A 16,444-nucleotide genomic window follows, 5' to 3' on the forward strand; every position below is an offset into this window, starting at 1 on the left:
AAATCTGCATAAAACCAGTTTAAACAAGAAAAACGAATGACGCTAATACAGCCGAAGAAGGGATCTCTTGCCGGAAACTGAGCATGATGCTGTTGGAACCTGGAAACTCATTATGCTGCTATAGATTATTGCATATGCAATCAGTTTTAGGGTGAGACTAGAGGCACCCCTTTCACCCCCGGTCACTATAGGCACTCTTTTTGAATTACTTGCAATTGTTAGTTATAGCTCGCACCCCTTTTTCGTTTTATATAGCATATAGGCACTTCATTTACAATTAGCCACGCTTGTAGAACTGCCGGTTGTACGCTTATGCAGTTATGCAGCTTGGGCGTTACCAGTACAGTGCTTCACCAGACAGCACATGACACACAAAGAGAAAATTCTGGCATTTGGAAAATGTCGCTGCAGTGTTCCCGTTTATTGTAACCTTTGTCCCAGCAATCTGCAATTATGAACAATTCCCTTACACATCTAATCGTTATTAATTTTATCAAATTAACATCGATCTACTGTGTGTACACTAACCCCCAAGATTTGTGACATCTCTTGAAGGCACTGAAAAAGACATCGACATGCGTGGCTTTTTCTGATGACATAAAACCGAACGCCACTGGGCGGCCGTGTCCATGCCGGTCTTGAATTACCACGGCGTGCAAGGAGTGCAATGCTATGTTATTGTGCAGCAGTGGCGTTTTAAGCAATTTTATTGCTGATTTTACTGGCATTGCACCATTTGTGGACCCTCACGGTTGTCGAGCGACAACGTAACAGAAGCACGCGTGCGGTGGCCCATGCCACAGGCTGTTTTAACGTAAATCTTTGAAAATACATAACTTTGTTCATTCCTCCATTAAATTCTTATGCATAGTCTTGAAAAATGCAGAATAATACACAGTATCAGGCAAAAGAAATGCTTTTTAATTTTTCTTTCAGGATTGTGCGCTGTTAGCCTGCGCGGCTAGCATAGCCGCCTATGAAGGATTTCCATAGGCGGCTATGTTAACCGCAGGGCTCATACTGCATTACCCTAAAGAAGAAACAGAAAACATTTATTTTGCCTAATACTGTGTATTATTCTGCATTTTTTAAGACTATACATAAAAATTTAATGCAGGAGTGAACAAAGTTATGAATTTTCAAAGATTTACGTTAAAACAGCCTGTGGCATGGGCCACCGCACGCGAGCTTCTGTTACGTTGTCGCTCGACAACCGGAGGGTCCACAAATGGTGCAATGCCAGTAAAATCAGCAATAAAATTGCTTAAAACGCCACTGCTGCACAATAACATAGCATTGCACTCGTGCAAGCAACAGTTCTAGATCTCATTACTTCTCACTTCTCAGTATTCAGCTTGTAACAAATATATAACTTACAGGCCATCCAGGAACGTTACCAAGTAATTATTATTGAAATTCTTTTTGATCTCGGAAGTACATTAATGATGGTTGTGTTCGTGACCTTCTGCATATCAGAAACAAAAGCGTCAATAAACACGCCGGCATCCTTCTAAATCTGGCGAATCTCGTTCAGCACGTGGTTCACCATCTGTTCTTCCTTTCTCGATCCCTCGTTCCACTTAGTCGTTCTTGGTTTTTATGTTGGCGATGTCTTTGCTTGGAACAGCTTTTTCTGTTTCAACTGCCATTTCCGGTTGTACTGCTTTAGTCGGGACACAGCGATTTCTGCACGGAAACAACTATGTCTACTTCTATTGTACTCAGCCGCCTGTTTTCCGATAAGATACAGCAGCAAATAAATATCTTCTCTGTTTCAAAAGGGGTGCCTATAGTTTTTCCACATAATTAGAGGGTGTAAGCAATAAATAATAGGAAAGGGGTACCTATAGCAAAACGGAGTGCAAAAGGGGGTGCCTATAGCCATTTCCTCACCTTTAAGTGGTATAAAAGCTGTTGATTGTTCTATAAAGATTGCATATGTTGAGCGGACTAAATTAAATTTCTTTTTCAGTTAAGTTTGTGGCGTTCTATAACAATAAAACAATTATTAAAAAAATTAGAAAACTCTGTATTTTGAAATGTTCAACGCTTTTTAATATTCGAGCAAATTAGCACAGATCAAAGAGTTTTTGATTGGATTTGTTTAATTTATTGCTGTTCTCAAGTGGATCACTTTACCACATTTTTGGTAGCAATAGTCCTTTCATGATTGTAATCGGCAAAGTCATTCTGCTAGTCTTTCTACGGATGGTTTGGTAGTACAATATCTTGATGGTAGCTGACCTTTGATACGCAAGAAGCTCGTCACAAGCAGCTTGCAAGTCAAGCCGTTTTATCGAAAATATCTTCAACAGAAGCCACCTGTCTGGTAGTCGTATTACCAGAACACTTCACTGAACTGAGGGGGTAATTTTCCGCTACCTTTAGAAGAATACTTCATAATTGTGATTTCGATGTAATTATGTGTCTGTTTACGTCGCGCACAGAAAGTTTGTACGTGTGGTTCTCTATTGAAATCTCTTAGAAAGAATGCTTTTTATAGACGTTTTTGTTCTGACTCCGGAGCATCACCATTCCTTCCAGAATTTTGTACTGGATCTAATATAAATTATATAATTATCGCACTGTACATACAGTGCGATAATTATGTGATGAGATGGTGGAGATTGTTGAATATAATTCCACCTTCGATAATTCCACTGCCAATAGTCAGGAAGTGATGAGAGCGGAAATCAATACTGAACTAAAAAATTCAACAGATCATCACCAAACCGACAGCAGACGGTCATCCACCGCGCATAATAAGACAGGTACATACTGCAAAAAGCGTAAACCATGTATATTTATATGTAGTATGTTTTGTAATTATGTACCAGTAAGAAAATACTTCAGCCGTATATATTGTGCACTGCCATTTCCACTGTGTACCGTAGATATCAAGTGCAGAGCTTCGTCAAACGTTTGCTCAAATATTAATTTTATTCGCTGTGGTAAGACAAAAATGCCCTTATGATGCAGATATATTTAGTTTTCACCAGTGATGCCGTAAAAGTTTCTTATCAGAAAATTAAAAATGATAACGACTGTACCAGGCGTGCCGGTATACGTACTGTATTGTATTGTAATTTGAAAGTGTACGAAATTCGTGGTGAAACCGGCGCTCAAAAGTTCACGTTACATTTTACCACACAACTAAGCGTACTCAAGAGCCGGTTTTTCTGTCTAATTGAGAGATCATACCACAACTAAACATTTATTCTACTGTATAACAGTTTGATTTATATTTGTACATCTTTTGATCTGTTTTCCCGTTGCATTAAAATCGCCCAGCAGTCTCGTCTTTAAATTTACTGTTATGTGGCATTTTATTCTACGTAGTGTTTATATATCCCTTCCTACGATTTAGTTGGTAGGCGTGAAGGACTAGTTATCAGTGGATTAAAGAAACGTACCGTAAAAATCATTAGCATGTAAAATGTCCGCCAGTAAGGGTCTACTGCAAGAAGGGAGGCGAAATTTGGATTTCCAAGCAGGTGATTTGCATCGTTATGGTACGATATTTTTGACTTAAAATTAACGAAAAGTCGTTTCAGTTTTGTAGTCATTAAAAGCTTTGGTTTAACTGCTCACTTCATGACCGACGTTGATGTAATAGGCAGTTTTAAGTCAAATGGATAAATTAAATTTTGATAAATTAATTTTAAATTAAATAATTTATGATCAATATATAATCATGTAAATATTCCGTACATAATTATGTACTTTCTAATTTCTATGACTGTATGTCTGCCGTTTTCTACCGGTAGGTAACCGCCACCTGCGTTAGCTTGCGACTTGCGCCACTTCTAAGTGAAGTGTGTAGCAGGTCTGGATTTATTTATTTGTTTATCGTTTAATAATGGTCCAGGTCACCTTACTCAAATAATTCAAATTTGTTAACAGTTAACTCTTTCGATCCCCTTTTTTGGCAAATGTCGTTCCATACATCGGACCGTAAACCTTTATTAGATGATGCGAGCGACGAAAGCGATTACGTAATCCAGACCAGTGCAGACAGCAAAGGCACGCTAAAGTCTGCCTACCAGCTGTTTGATTTTGTAACAGGTTGCTACTGGTTCATTTGCAGACAAACCATGGATTCCCGCGCGCTACATCCTCGTCATCCTGGCCTTCTTCGGGTTCTTCAACCTGTACGCTCTGCGCGTTAATCTCAGTGTGGCTATCGTGGCCATGGTCGGCAATGCCCCGTCCTTGAACGCCAACACATTGACAAGCGAAGAGTGTCCACTGCGTAACTCAACAGGTTCCTCTTCGTCGTCTGCTGTAGGTTTTTTACTGCATTGCGGTGGTTGCCCTGACAAGCCCGCGTATTCTCCATTGCTATGTTTTTCAGAAAGGAGAATTCAATTGGGACAGCTACACACAGGGGATCATATTGGGATCATTCTTCTACGGATACATCTTCACGCAGTTGCCTGGTGCGTGGATCGCTAAGCGTTTCGGACCCAAACAGCCTTTCGGACTCAGCGCGTTCCTGGCAGGATTGCTGGCGCTGTTGATTCCGGTAGCTGCGCGATGGAGTTATTGGGCGCTAATCGCGGTTAGAGTGTTGCAGGGAGTTGTCGAGGTGAGGAATCGGTTTAAAGATTTCTTATTTCGAATTGAACGTGTGTGCCAAGCATTTTATGGTAACCATTATTTCATCGTCCTTTTTTTTATCGTCCTTTTTATCTTCAGCTACCTCTGGTTTTGGATTAGACATTTGTGCAAATTATTATCTATTTAGGAGTTAAATGATATTAACGTTAGTCGCACAGATTAAATTTACCGAAATATGTGAACTAACTTTACTATACAAGTATGGTTTGCAGGGAGTGTGCTTTCCGTCCATGCATACAATGGTGAGCTGAAGCTGAAGTCTCTTGCCTTTTATGTGCTTATGTGAATTGCTATTGTTTTTTGTACTTATTGATTAGATGGGTAACTGGGCACCTCCTCTGGAGCGCACAAAAATGGTACGTTTTGGCCTTCTTGCATTTGATTTTTAAGGCTGCTAATTTCGTCTGAGTGGACGCTGCAGTGTCGAGAAAAATGGTTAAATGGTTTGCAGTACGTAACAGTAAAAATGCCTGAAGTTTTAAAAAGCACCTGAAAGCAGTTTTAAGATTCTGGCGTCCAGCGTTGCTTAAAAGATAAAAGTGTCAGGGTGATGTCAGTTTTAAGATGCCTTCTAAACACTTACGTTAACCGTTTTGGTGCAAATAATTCTAGAAGTACAGGAAACAGAAATTGGAGTATACTTTATGCAAAGAGGACTGAAAAGGGAAATGGATTGATCAGTCTTTTCGTATTGGAGGGATATTAAATTGCGGACTGTAATCTTTCCAGGTTACTTTCGCTTACTGCGGAATGCATCTGGGTAATGTCGGAGCGATGGTGCTGTCGGGAATGATCGCCGAATCGTGGGGCTGGGAAAGTGTATTTTATTTCTTCGGGGCATTATCCTGCGCATGGTACTTTGTATGGCTCTGGTTTGCTTTCGATACCCCGGAGAAGCATCCGCGCATTTCTGCTCAAGAGCGGTCATTTATTGTTTCCTCTATCAATCATTCCAAAAGTGGAGAGGTCTCCCACATTCCTTGGAAACGACTGCTCTCCTCCTGGCCGGTGTGGGCCATTTGTGTTGGGCACTTCGGTAATAACTGGGGTTTTTACACGCTTCTGACGAGTCTGCCAACGTATTTCAGGTACAAAAAGCCATAAACACTGCAGAACATTTTCTCATTTATAATATTCCTTCAATCCTCGAGTGCGTATTAACCGTAGTACTTCTGGGTATTATTTCGCTGGATTATGATGACTGTGGCTGATAGCAGCACGTAATGCCAGCAACGAATTTTAACTGATGGAATTTTATTTTTGCAGCAAAATTCTTCACTTCAGTCTGAAAGAAAACGGCACCGTGTCCGCATTGCCGTACCTTGTCTTATTGGCATCGATGCCTAGCATGGGATACATTGCAGATCGTCTGCGCCGCAAGCACCGCTACAACACCACATATATCCGGAAAATATTTCATTTTGTTGGCCAGTTACTGCCTGCTCTATGTCTGATTTGTGTCGGTTACATCGGATGTGATGTGTTCTTTGCTGTGTTGCTGCTGACTATTGCCGTTGGCAGCACGTCGATAGCTGCTTCGGGATTCCAGGTCAATCACATCGACGTAAGTGATAACCGACACTCATTAACACGGGAAGGGACAGGTCCCTACACACTTCGAGCGTTTATGAGTAGTGTGACCAGGAATTAATATATTCAGATCTCTCCGGCGTACGCGGGCATTCTCATGGGCATCACCAACACAGTTGCCACCATTCCCGGTATCGCTGGTCCATATGTGGTGGGCCTGGTGACGAATGGACAGGAGGGACAGACGGTGGCGCAGTGGCGGATCGTCTTCTATATTTCCGCGGCTGTCTACGTGGTCACGGCGCTCTTCTACGTGATCTTTGCTTCGGGTGAGCCGCAGAACTGGGAGAAGAAAAAAGCAGAGACACCTAACGACGAAGAGTAGTTTCGAATCTTTGATGACAGGAGAGGTGGATTTTAGATCTTTCTCTGGAATCTCTTGTTGTTTCTTACAGATGTTGCTGTATTTTCTCTGTTCCAATGTTTTTTTTAAAATTTTGTACTTGACAAGTTTTAAAGAAAATATTTTAAGCATTTGCTAGCTGTGTGGAAATCTTTGACCGGTTTCGCTTTGTGGATTATTGGTGAGATAGAAGCATATGAGAGTTACAATGAATATGTGATTGTAATGATTTATTCTCATTCCTAACAGCAGAAGCGATAATCAAAATACTACTACGTACTGATTCAGACCAAAATTGAAATTGCTACTCTGGTAACGTCCTATATAAAAAGTTAAATCGAAGCCGCCAGTACTGTCCTTCGAGTCATCGGACTAGTTGTGGCAATGTGCCCAAACGGCTGCTGCAGTGCCGCGAACAACCGCAACACCAAAACGCTGCTTTAAAAAAATCACCTGACCGGGCATCTCCAGTTTTTTTCCACAAATTTTACGTTTGAAAAAGTGAATAATTATATCTTTAGTAGAATACCCAGTACACTCAGGGTTAAGGCTTCACATGCGACGGGATAGAGAATTACGAGGTAACTGTAAGAAAAGGATACCGATTCCGGTTGTGCATTTCCAAGGTACTCGTATGCAGCAGCTGAGCCAGCCGGCTAACATGAAGAGAATACCGTGCAGAAATATGTATGTGAGCACCCCAGACAACACAGATCTTCTGAACATCCTGAAGATCTGTGTTGTCGACCATCCTGAACAGGGGCCAACTTTTTCCGTCCGTTTTCCGCTCTCTTTAGACATGCCTGCCGGTATACTACCTTGCAGCTGAATAGTGCAAGTTATGACCACTTCACTTCCGGCGGGGAACTGCAAAAGGTGGATGCATCCATAGACCGCAAACACGCGCTGTCGCTGTTCGACGGGATGCGGTTTACGAGTTCGGCAAGGTGCCGATCACTCGACTAGTCCGGTGGATTCAATTTATTCGAAGTCCCAAGGTATGGGATCCGCAAATTTCTCTCGCAGTAAGTTCAAAAATAGAAGAACAATATTTAACGCTTCGACAAATCCAGGTTTCTACATATTTCTTATATGTGCACACTGCACAGAGATAAGAACACCGAAAGGATTGTTTTGAGAAGCAGATGCATCCATGGCTTGGTAAATATCTATATAGTATAATACAGATACTGTATCTGTAGATACAGCAATTATTTTCTCACTAAAAGCGTGACGAGAGTTACAGTACGTACACAGATTTCACTTATTTCAGAGAGCCGGCAAATGCCACACCGCAGTTGTCTATAGTAATATCATATTGTAGAGGTAATAAAACACATTCCTGGATAATTCCATATTTTTCCCAGCATCCCAAGTTAATGTGGGACGTTTTTTGTCATATTTCATGTACTGCAAGGTTACCTTCTGTTGGTGTACCGGTACTGTACAATTGTTCACCGTCGGACTACGCCGCTGTTTTGTCTGACCCTTCCTCGCGATCCAGTCAACGATATCCAGTGCATCCTCTGTGAGCTATGCATAAAGAATTTTTTTGGCCTTTCTTTTTTGACTACAGCCATATATTTGCGGACGGGCTGCGTAACTTTTTGATTAGATTTTATTTTTTATTTCTGCAAAACGTTTATTTTTGTCAGTGGATTTCTTTACGCAAACTGAAAGCAGAATAGCCGCGAGATTGCCGGTTCTGCCATTAATTTTTACTTGAGGCTATTGTTGTACTGGCATATGACTATAGAAGTATGTATTGTATTGTACAGTCCGAAAAACTACTACAGTAGTAGTACTTATACAGTATATACAGTATACGGTGAGAAACGGTAATAAACCATACCATACAATACTTACATAGTGTGAGATGAGTTTTTACTTGATTGACGGGTTTAAATACCGATGTTATGCCGCAGAAATAAGAAGTGTGGATGTGGTTAACGCAGTCTACGGGTGCAACAACAACAACACGTAACGATTCAATTTTATTTGGGCATTGGGTGAAGACACTAGCACCGAAACACGGGACACCGGCGCAACCGGCCCCGCAGTCCTTGCTAAAACAACCCCCTCTCCCCTCGCAAAAGAGGGTGGGGCGGGAGGGAAGAACGACTTGTTAAATGCAGAACATCTTTACTCCAATACGCCAGCAACTCAAATGCACTAACAGAAATGCACAATCACTACAAATGCAACGTCCACCACCAAAACTGCATTGCTTATACAGCATCGGGATCTGCCTCGCAGGACACACCCTAATGGGTTTTCTTGGCTGGACACTGGTCAACCAAGTCGTCCAGCCTTGCGAACACCTCCGCTGCGTTAACCGGAATTAGCTTTGCTAATTCTATTTAACGCAGTCTACGGGTGCAACAACAACAACACGTAACGATTCAATTTTATTTGGGCATTGGGTGAAGACACTAGCACCGAAACACGGGACACCGGCGCAACCGGCCCCGCAGTCCTTGCTAAAACAACCCCCCAAACCCCCATCAAATTAGTACGGACGCAAGCCCTCGACAGTACGTGGTAAACGAACGTATCGGGCATACGCATCACTTTTCCACCGACCAGCTTTCATTATAGCCTCGGATGAGTAATTACGATCGGCAGCAACAGTCGCTGCGCCGATACGAAACGAATGTGGAGATAAATCTTTAAGTTCAGGATGATTACGCAACACTAATTTAAGCAAACTTGCAAATCGGCTACGAGACAAGAAAGAACCGTCATCAAAGGTACAAAGGGAAGGGTACTAGGAAACCGATCAGTACACAACAACAAAAACCGTTTAACAGCCCGGTACGGGCATACTGACCGATGAGTGGGACGTAAATAAACTTTATAGCCTCTTCCGACTTGATCGGTTTTTGACCGTTTGATATTCAGAAGCACATAACGTTCTTTAATTAGAACATCACTTTGCATCAAAGTACGATGAGTGATAAACGAATGTCGATGTGAGGTAACAAACTCACTTGGTCGTAAAAATCCGAAGAATGCGATAGTGCACGCTGCCCAAAGCAAACACTGTGCGTAGGCAGACAATGCCGAATCAAGAATGCATTGTTTAATACATTTCATAACGGAAAGTGTCACGGGACATCGATGGTCTAGCACCGGTGGGATCAACCGGGCATAACCCTTTACTGCCTGTCTTACAGCACTACAATCTGTGTAGTCGGAATATCCGTGTTCCTTATACCAGTTAGATAAAGCCGCTAAATAGACTTTTAAAGTTGAATATGCAATATGTTTGTCAAAAAGATTAGCAATAAACAGTGCAACGGACGATGTGCTGAATACATTTACACTCTTTACTTTACAAAAACGAAAATATGACGATACACCAGCTCTGTATGTACGACGAGTCGACGAAGATATATGGTTACGTAACAGGCGCTTTAATGTGGTATTCATGACGAAAAGGAAGTAAAGAAATCAGCAGGCAACACGCATGGCGATGCATCAGCCAGCGGTGCTAATGACCGAAAGCGAACCCACTGTTGCCGAGATAACGCATCGGCAATCTTATTTGAACAACCCGGAATATGCGAAATTTTCAAATTAAAATTAAACTTAGCCGCTAAGAAAAATATCTTACGCATCAAAATATTTACAGATAAAGAAGACGTGGAGAATTTGTTCCAAGCTTGGACAACTCCCAAATTGTCACAATGTAACAGCACTTTTCGCTGACAAAGATCAGAACCCCATATACAGCATGCGGCATAGACAGGAACAAGCTCGCACCATTCAGTTGAATAAAACGGCCGAGAACTTAGCTCAGACCACAAACAACTAAACCACTTTCCATTAAAATAGCCACCAAAACCAATGGTACTGGAGGCATCAGTATAAAACTGCAGCACATCAGAACCCGACCAATCGACATCGAGGAAACAATTCGAGCCGTTCCAAATAGGGAGAAAATCTAACCACCACTGAATATCTTCCCGGATGTCTGCACCAAGCACGATTGCGTCAGTACCGGATACGGGTAATAAATTTATCATACGCCGGACAAACAGGCGACCAACCGGCACACACTTTGCCGCAAACTGTAAAGTACCAATGAGACTTTGCAGCTCTGTCTTGGTGCACAATGAACGCACTGCCCACTGCTGTAATAACAACAGGATAGCGGCATGCTTATTAGGCGGTAAGGCAATAGTGCACGCGACTGAATCCAATTCAACACCAAGAAAGGTCAGTTTCGTTGCCGGCCCTTCTGCCTTTTCTGTGGCTAATGGAATACCCAACCGATCAGCGGCAGCGATAAACAGCTGCACGATATTAGTACACTCAGCCGACTTTGATTTACCAACGAAGAAGAAATCATCCATGTAATGAAGTAAATTATCAAAACCAAACATGTGGGCGACAATCCAATGTAATGCTTGAGAGAATAAGCAGAAAAGATATGGCGAGGATGCAGAACGACTTGTTAAATGCAGAACATCTTTACTCCACTACGCCAGCAACTCAAATGCACTAACAGAAATGCACAATCACTACAAATGCAACGTCCACCACCAAAACTGCATTGCTTATACAGCATCGGGATCTGCCTCGCAGGACACACCCTAATGGGTTTTCTTGGCTGGACACTGGTCAACCAAGTCGTCCAGCCTTGCGAACACCTCCGCTGCGTTAACCGGAATTAGCTTTGCTAATTCTATTTTATTTACGTCCATGCTGTTTAATGCAAACATCTAAAGTACTCGCTGCACAGGAGAGTACAGACTATTGTGCAACTTCTTTATGTTATGTCAGTATCTCTTTCCCAAACTTTTTCACACCGGTGATTGTCAAACGGTAACGTTAACAATATGTCTCACCGATGCGATGACAGTCTGATTCTTGTAGCATATCCAAGATAGCTGTACTTGTCAGGAATCGTCAGTCGACGGTGGCAGTTGTATTGTTGTCCGTAAAAATCAGACAGAAGCTATGGAAAAGGGAAAATTTTTGTTCTATAACATGGACACCAAACTACACCGGTTGCATAAACCACAACTTTTTAATTACACGTTGTAGACGTTGGCCGTGATAAATTGATTATAAAGTCAGCAACACGCGCATTGTCTAGCCGGGAGAATTCAAACATTCAATACTTGTCAAAAAATTGCCCCTCTACACTATGGACGTCAACGGATTCAGGCTGGAATGGCTGGCATACCACATCGTGTGTCTACGCAGGTACGTACAATACTTTGTAATATACATATTGCAGTATCCAATACACTTTGCGGCGTATAGTGTACAATTAGTCCACGAAGCAGTAACCCACAACGGAAGAAGGCAAAAACGCCATAAATCAATATTTATCAGGAGCATAAAACCGTCCCACGCTGGATTCTGCTGCATCATTCCCTATCTTTATGGGTTTCGGGGTTTTCTACGAATCTTGCACTCAAAGTGTTGTTGTAAGATCAGTTTTATGCCCGTCTTATATCAGTAATACGACGGTGAAGACTTGAACACGTTGTCAGCATTCTGAGGTTTTTCGTCCAGATGATGCTGCAGAGATAGCGTTCAGTAAAGTATATATAATCCAATTATGTAGCTCAATGATTCGCGTTTTCCAGGTTAAATCTCTTCATCTGGTATCTCAGTCAGGTCGAACTGTTCGAGGATAGGTAGTCGATAGTCCGGAAGAAATGCCGGGTTCCACGGGAAACGAGCAGCCGAATGGTGCTCCAGCACTGTTTGACAAAGGTATGCAATAATACGCTGCGTCGGAATCTTTGTTAATAGAATGTGACTTGCAAAATTTGCTTTTTCGATGCACAAGTTGCACCTCTTAGCGAACGATTCATGTCCAGAAAATTACTTGCTACATTTTGTCATACACCAAACAATGAGATGACATGCGTACTGTAGATAGATATAGATATAGAGTATATAGCGTATATATAAACTGCAAATTGTGTAGATATCTGATATAGATATTATACGAGGTATAATACACGGTACACTTGCAAATATGCCGGTTACATTATTTATTTCAACGCATAATTACATGTGAAACAAGAACTGCAAATTCTCATTTCATCAATTAGTTAAATGCCCCTAATACACATTAATTTTTTTACTATGTGCCTCGCGCTCTGGAATCTTAAAATAGTAAATTTATATACACCGTATCTTTATAGATTGATATATCTTCTAGTAAAACCTTTGTATATTTGTATAGTACGTCCTGATCCCATATTTGCTTTGAATTCGGCTAGCTGGCTTGACTTGTCTGCTTTTCATGAAATAGCATAATTGTTAGCTAAACATTGTACGGGATCAATTGTTCCAAACATCTGTCCTAAATTAGAATAACCTAACCGGACGCGCAAGCAAAAAAATTTGATTTGCAGACATAAACAAGACCAAAACAGCACTCTTTATACCTTGGGTATTGCTTACTTTGTAGGAGGGAATGGGTTTCCAACCCGTTATATTTTTGCCATACTGGCATTCGTTGGGTTATTCAATATGTACGCGTTGCGCGTTGACCTGAGCGTGGCTATTGTGGCGATGGTCAAGACCAAAATTACCAACACCACATTAAACGCATCGTCAGTCACTCAGCGTGCGGATATGTGTCCTCTTCCTAATGACTCCTTTTCGAACGGCAACGCATCCGAGGTGCGCAACGAAAAATTTTTGATGTATAGTGTGTAAAAATCTATGAGGATTTTATAAAGTAATGAAAAATTGACAACACTTGTTGTAAATGGAATCACAATGTTAGTAACTAGTTTCACCTGATAGATTTGACCGAGTTTATTTTTAATGACTTTATGTGCCAGATTATCGCAGGACGCAGAACTACGTATACCGTTCGGAAATAAAATAATAAATTACAAAATTAGTAAGCAAAACACCATTAATTTATTATGAATAATTTTGCCTTCTTTTCTGTAGCATGCAACAGGAGAATTCGAATGGGACGGTTACACACAAGGCATCGTGCTGGGATCATACTTTTACGGTTACGTGCTGACACAGTTTCCCGGCGCATGGGTGGCCAACCGTTTCGGAGCCAAGTACGTCCTGGGACTGACGATGCTGATTTCGGGGCTGCTGTCCCTGGTGCTGCCGGTGCTGTCCCGCTGGAATTTGTGGGCGCTGGTTGCTGTGCGCTTTCTCCAAGGATTTGTCGGGGTACGCGGGGGGTGCGGTTATCGGGATTAATTTCAATCAACGTCGAAATGGCATAAAATTCATAATGCAGTGCTTTGCAGGGAGTCAGTTTTCCCTGTGTGCATGGAATGTGCGGCAAATGGATACCGCCCATGGAGCGCACCAAGGTCAGTGTCAGGTTTGTCTATGGAATATACGTGTGTACGTACATAAATACACGTCTATGGAATATACGTGTATACGTTCTGCCATTTACTAAGTACAAGTACTCCAGCATTTTTCATGCGTGACTAAATGTTGACTGGGATAGGTAGGGCAGAAAATATACAAAAGATGTGGCCCTAGTTAACGTTTTACCTCTGCACCGCTCGCTTCGTATCATAGCGTACAGGATGATCAGTTCTTGATAACCTTCATTAGCAGGACAGCTGGAAATTCCTAAAGTCACAAGAGAGCATTCTCATTAGAAAAGAAAAGAGGACGGAACACTTTCCAATTTTCGAAAAGAAAACTTTCCCAATTCTATAAGCATCACTTTTAATATCAGACTTTACCAAGAGGCAGTAGTACCCGTGATTTCAATTTAATTTCTTGTATAGATATTTACAACGTGATAAGAAGTGCAGATGTAGAAGATCAAAATGTCAGGTTCAGTACCCACAAATTTTGTGCTGCGCTATGCATTCAACAAAGCTGTACAGTGTATGCTGGTGTTTGTCTTTATTAATATTTTTAAAGATAATAATAACGTAAGTTAGAAATTTGTGAAGCACGTATGTTTTTTCCGAAAGATGTTGTGTTGTAAAATATAGTCAGTTCTTCACACAACCGTTAAAGTTTCATCGAAATTGGGAATTATGTACTCGTATATATACTGTATCTAAATATCTCACTAAAATACTGAAGAAAATAAATTCTTGCAGCTGAGCATGCTCATCTACGCTGGGCCCCACTTTGGCACAGTTTTCACCCTGATGATATCCGGCGTGTTGGCTGAGCATCTGGGCTGGGACAGTGTTTTCTACGTATTCGGCGCCCTGGCTTGTGTATGGTTCGTCCTGTGGGTGTTTTTTGCCTACAACTCCCCGGAGGAACATCCACGCATCTCCGTCGCCGAGAAGAACTTCCTTATCGCCGCCATCGGTAATAAGCCGACCAGTGCCGGCGGCGGTCCGCAGCGCATCCCCTGGTCACGGATCGCCCGCTCTCTGCCCTTTTACGCCATCTGTGTGGCCTTCTTCGGTAACAACTGGGGCTTCTTCACCTTGCTCACCAATCTGCCGTCCTATCTGGCCCGGGTGCTACATTTCAGAATTGAAAAGAACGGAGTAATTTCGGCATTGCCATACTTGGCGTTGGGCATACTCATGCCGGTAAGGTCATGTTGACTATCGGTTTGCAGTGGCACCTAAAATCTTATAATAATTTAACATCCAAGAAATCTTTTAATTTTAAAATATTTTTCAGTACCGAAATTTGGATATTAGCAATTTTCATCCTGTCAGATTTTTCGAAAATTCTGTTTTCGATCACATCGTTCTTTGGTTTCACTAATCAACGTTTTGAGCCTATGTGTTCGTAACACTGTATCTGGCCTGCAGATTGTTGGTGTGGTTGCCGACAAGCTTATCGCCTCACGCACCCTCAGTACGACCACCCTCCGACGCGCCTACCATTTAATCGGGCAATTGTCGGCCGCCGGCTGCTTGATCATGGTGGCTCTCGTCGGCTGCAACGTGGTAGCCACGGTGACCCTGCTGATCTGCGCCGTGGGTCTGCTGGCCTTCTCCATGGCCTCCTTCGCCATCAACCACATTGACATTGCCCCGCAGTATGCCGGCATTCTCATGGGCATCACCAACACTGTCGGCGCCGTGCCGGGCATCGCCGGTCCCTACCTGGTGGGCGTGTTGACCAGTGGACCGGACGGTCACAATTTAACGCAGTGGTCCATTGTCTTCTACGTCACGGCCGGAATTTTTATCGCCAACGGCATTTTTTACGCCTGCTGTGCCTCGGGGGAACTGCAACCCTGGGACAAACCAAAGACTGCGCAGTACCAGCTGGCCAAACGTGCCTCTTTGAGAGATTTATGAATTTTAATCTTGCGTTATGATTTCTTCTTTAAACAGAGATCTGAATTTAAATAAGTATGCAGAGGTGCATATGCAACCGGTTGACGCAGTTCACTTGCCTTTCAAATTTTATTTATTTTGATGAGTTGTTGAACTGGTAAACTACTTAGTATTACATAGTTTGTTGTGGCGTTCGCGTAGGTAGCATGGCTGCGATGGCTCACCCTTTCCGTGAGTAATGTAGACTGTTGACCTTTTTAGATGTTTTATGGAAAGAAACGGAAGCTATGATACTGATTTCGTGCGATTTCAAGCTCCCCATGTGCTATCTTAGTGAAACACTGATTCACGAACGTACTGTTCTCGTTAATTTAAATACTTAATTGTAAGTTTTTGCTTTGTATGTACTACTATCACGTATAGTACAGCAAGACAATATTAATTACGAACAAAGTAGGTGTAATAATGTAATGTAAGCAAGCAAGCTGACGCCAAATATTAAATTTTATTATTGTCGCTTATAATGTTGCCCTGTACAATAAGTGTTCGGGCTGTGGTAATGGAAATCTACAGTACCCACTCCTTCTCGTGTTCATACGAAAGATCAATACAGACTACAGAGTACAATATTAGTGATTCCTGCGTTTCCACAAAGGGCACTAAA

The 16,444-nt window shown here is 42.1% G+C and overlaps 2 protein-coding genes across 5 annotated transcripts; both read left to right on the forward strand.

Moving 5' to 3' along the window:
- The first annotated feature begins 2,340 nt into the window (after window positions 1-2,340).
- On the forward strand, window positions 2,341-6,819 carry LOC129589001 (sialin-like). 3 transcript variants are annotated; one of them, XM_055483448.1, is made up of 8 exons: window positions 2,341-2,771; window positions 4,088-4,284; window positions 4,355-4,588; window positions 4,833-4,862; window positions 4,938-4,976; window positions 5,350-5,708; window positions 5,887-6,184; window positions 6,281-6,819. In XM_055483448.1, the coding sequence occupies exons 1-8, from the start codon at window positions 2,618-2,620 to the stop codon at window positions 6,533-6,535; spliced, it is 1,566 nt and encodes a 521-aa protein (XP_055339423.1). In that variant the 5' UTR covers window positions 2,341-2,617; the 3' UTR covers window positions 6,536-6,819. The 3 variants fall into 3 exon arrangements, with proteins under 3 accessions (XP_055339423.1, XP_055339425.1, XP_055339424.1); XM_055483450.1 differs by lacking the exon at window positions 2,341-2,771 and adding an exon at window positions 3,163-3,494; XM_055483449.1 differs by lacking the exon at window positions 2,341-2,771 and adding an exon at window positions 3,812-4,023 and having other exon boundaries at window positions 6,281-6,817.
- A 5,044-nt stretch (window positions 6,820-11,863) lies between these two features.
- On the forward strand, window positions 11,864-16,057 carry LOC129589134 (sialin-like). Of its 2 annotated transcripts, XM_055483682.1 has the most exons (7): window positions 11,864-11,994; window positions 12,157-12,286; window positions 12,993-13,207; window positions 13,487-13,726; window positions 13,807-13,872; window positions 14,629-15,078; window positions 15,307-16,057. In XM_055483682.1, the coding sequence occupies exons 2-7, from the start codon at window positions 12,229-12,231 to the stop codon at window positions 15,799-15,801; spliced, it is 1,524 nt and encodes a 507-aa protein (XP_055339657.1). In that variant the 5' UTR covers window positions 11,864-11,994; window positions 12,157-12,228; the 3' UTR covers window positions 15,802-16,057. The 2 variants fall into 2 exon arrangements, with proteins under 2 accessions (XP_055339657.1, XP_055339656.1); XM_055483681.1 differs by having other exon boundaries at window positions 11,958-12,286.
- The last annotated feature ends 387 nt before the right edge of the window (window positions 16,058-16,444 follow it).

This window comes from Paramacrobiotus metropolitanus, unplaced genomic scaffold, assembly GCF_019649055.1.
Source record: "Paramacrobiotus metropolitanus isolate TYO unplaced genomic scaffold, Prichtersi_v1.0 Parri_scaffold0000033, whole genome shotgun sequence".
In the NCBI taxonomy this organism is placed as follows: domain Eukaryota; kingdom Metazoa; phylum Tardigrada; class Eutardigrada; order Parachela; family Macrobiotidae; genus Paramacrobiotus; species Paramacrobiotus metropolitanus.

Excerpts from the sequence above, each read along its gene's own strand:
- LOC129589001 (XM_055483448.1), top strand. The coding sequence starts at position 2,618 with ATGGTGGAGATTGTTGAATATAATTCCACCTTCGATAATTCCACTGCC. Across the intron at positions 2,772-4,087 it reads CACCGCGCATAATAAGACAG|ACAAACCATGGATTCCCGCG; the intron begins GTACATACTGCA and ends GTTCATTTGCAG. Across the intron at positions 6,185-6,280 it reads TCCAGGTCAATCACATCGAC|ATCTCTCCGGCGTACGCGGG; the intron begins GTAAGTGATAAC and ends TAATATATTCAG.
- LOC129589134 (XM_055483682.1), top strand. The coding sequence starts at position 12,229 with ATGCCGGGTTCCACGGGAAACGAGCAGCCGAATGGTGCTCCAGCACTG. Across the intron at positions 13,873-14,628 it reads CGCCCATGGAGCGCACCAAG|CTGAGCATGCTCATCTACGC; the intron begins GTCAGTGTCAGG and ends AAATTCTTGCAG. Across the intron at positions 15,079-15,306 it reads CGTTGGGCATACTCATGCCG|ATTGTTGGTGTGGTTGCCGA; the intron begins GTAAGGTCATGT and ends TCTGGCCTGCAG.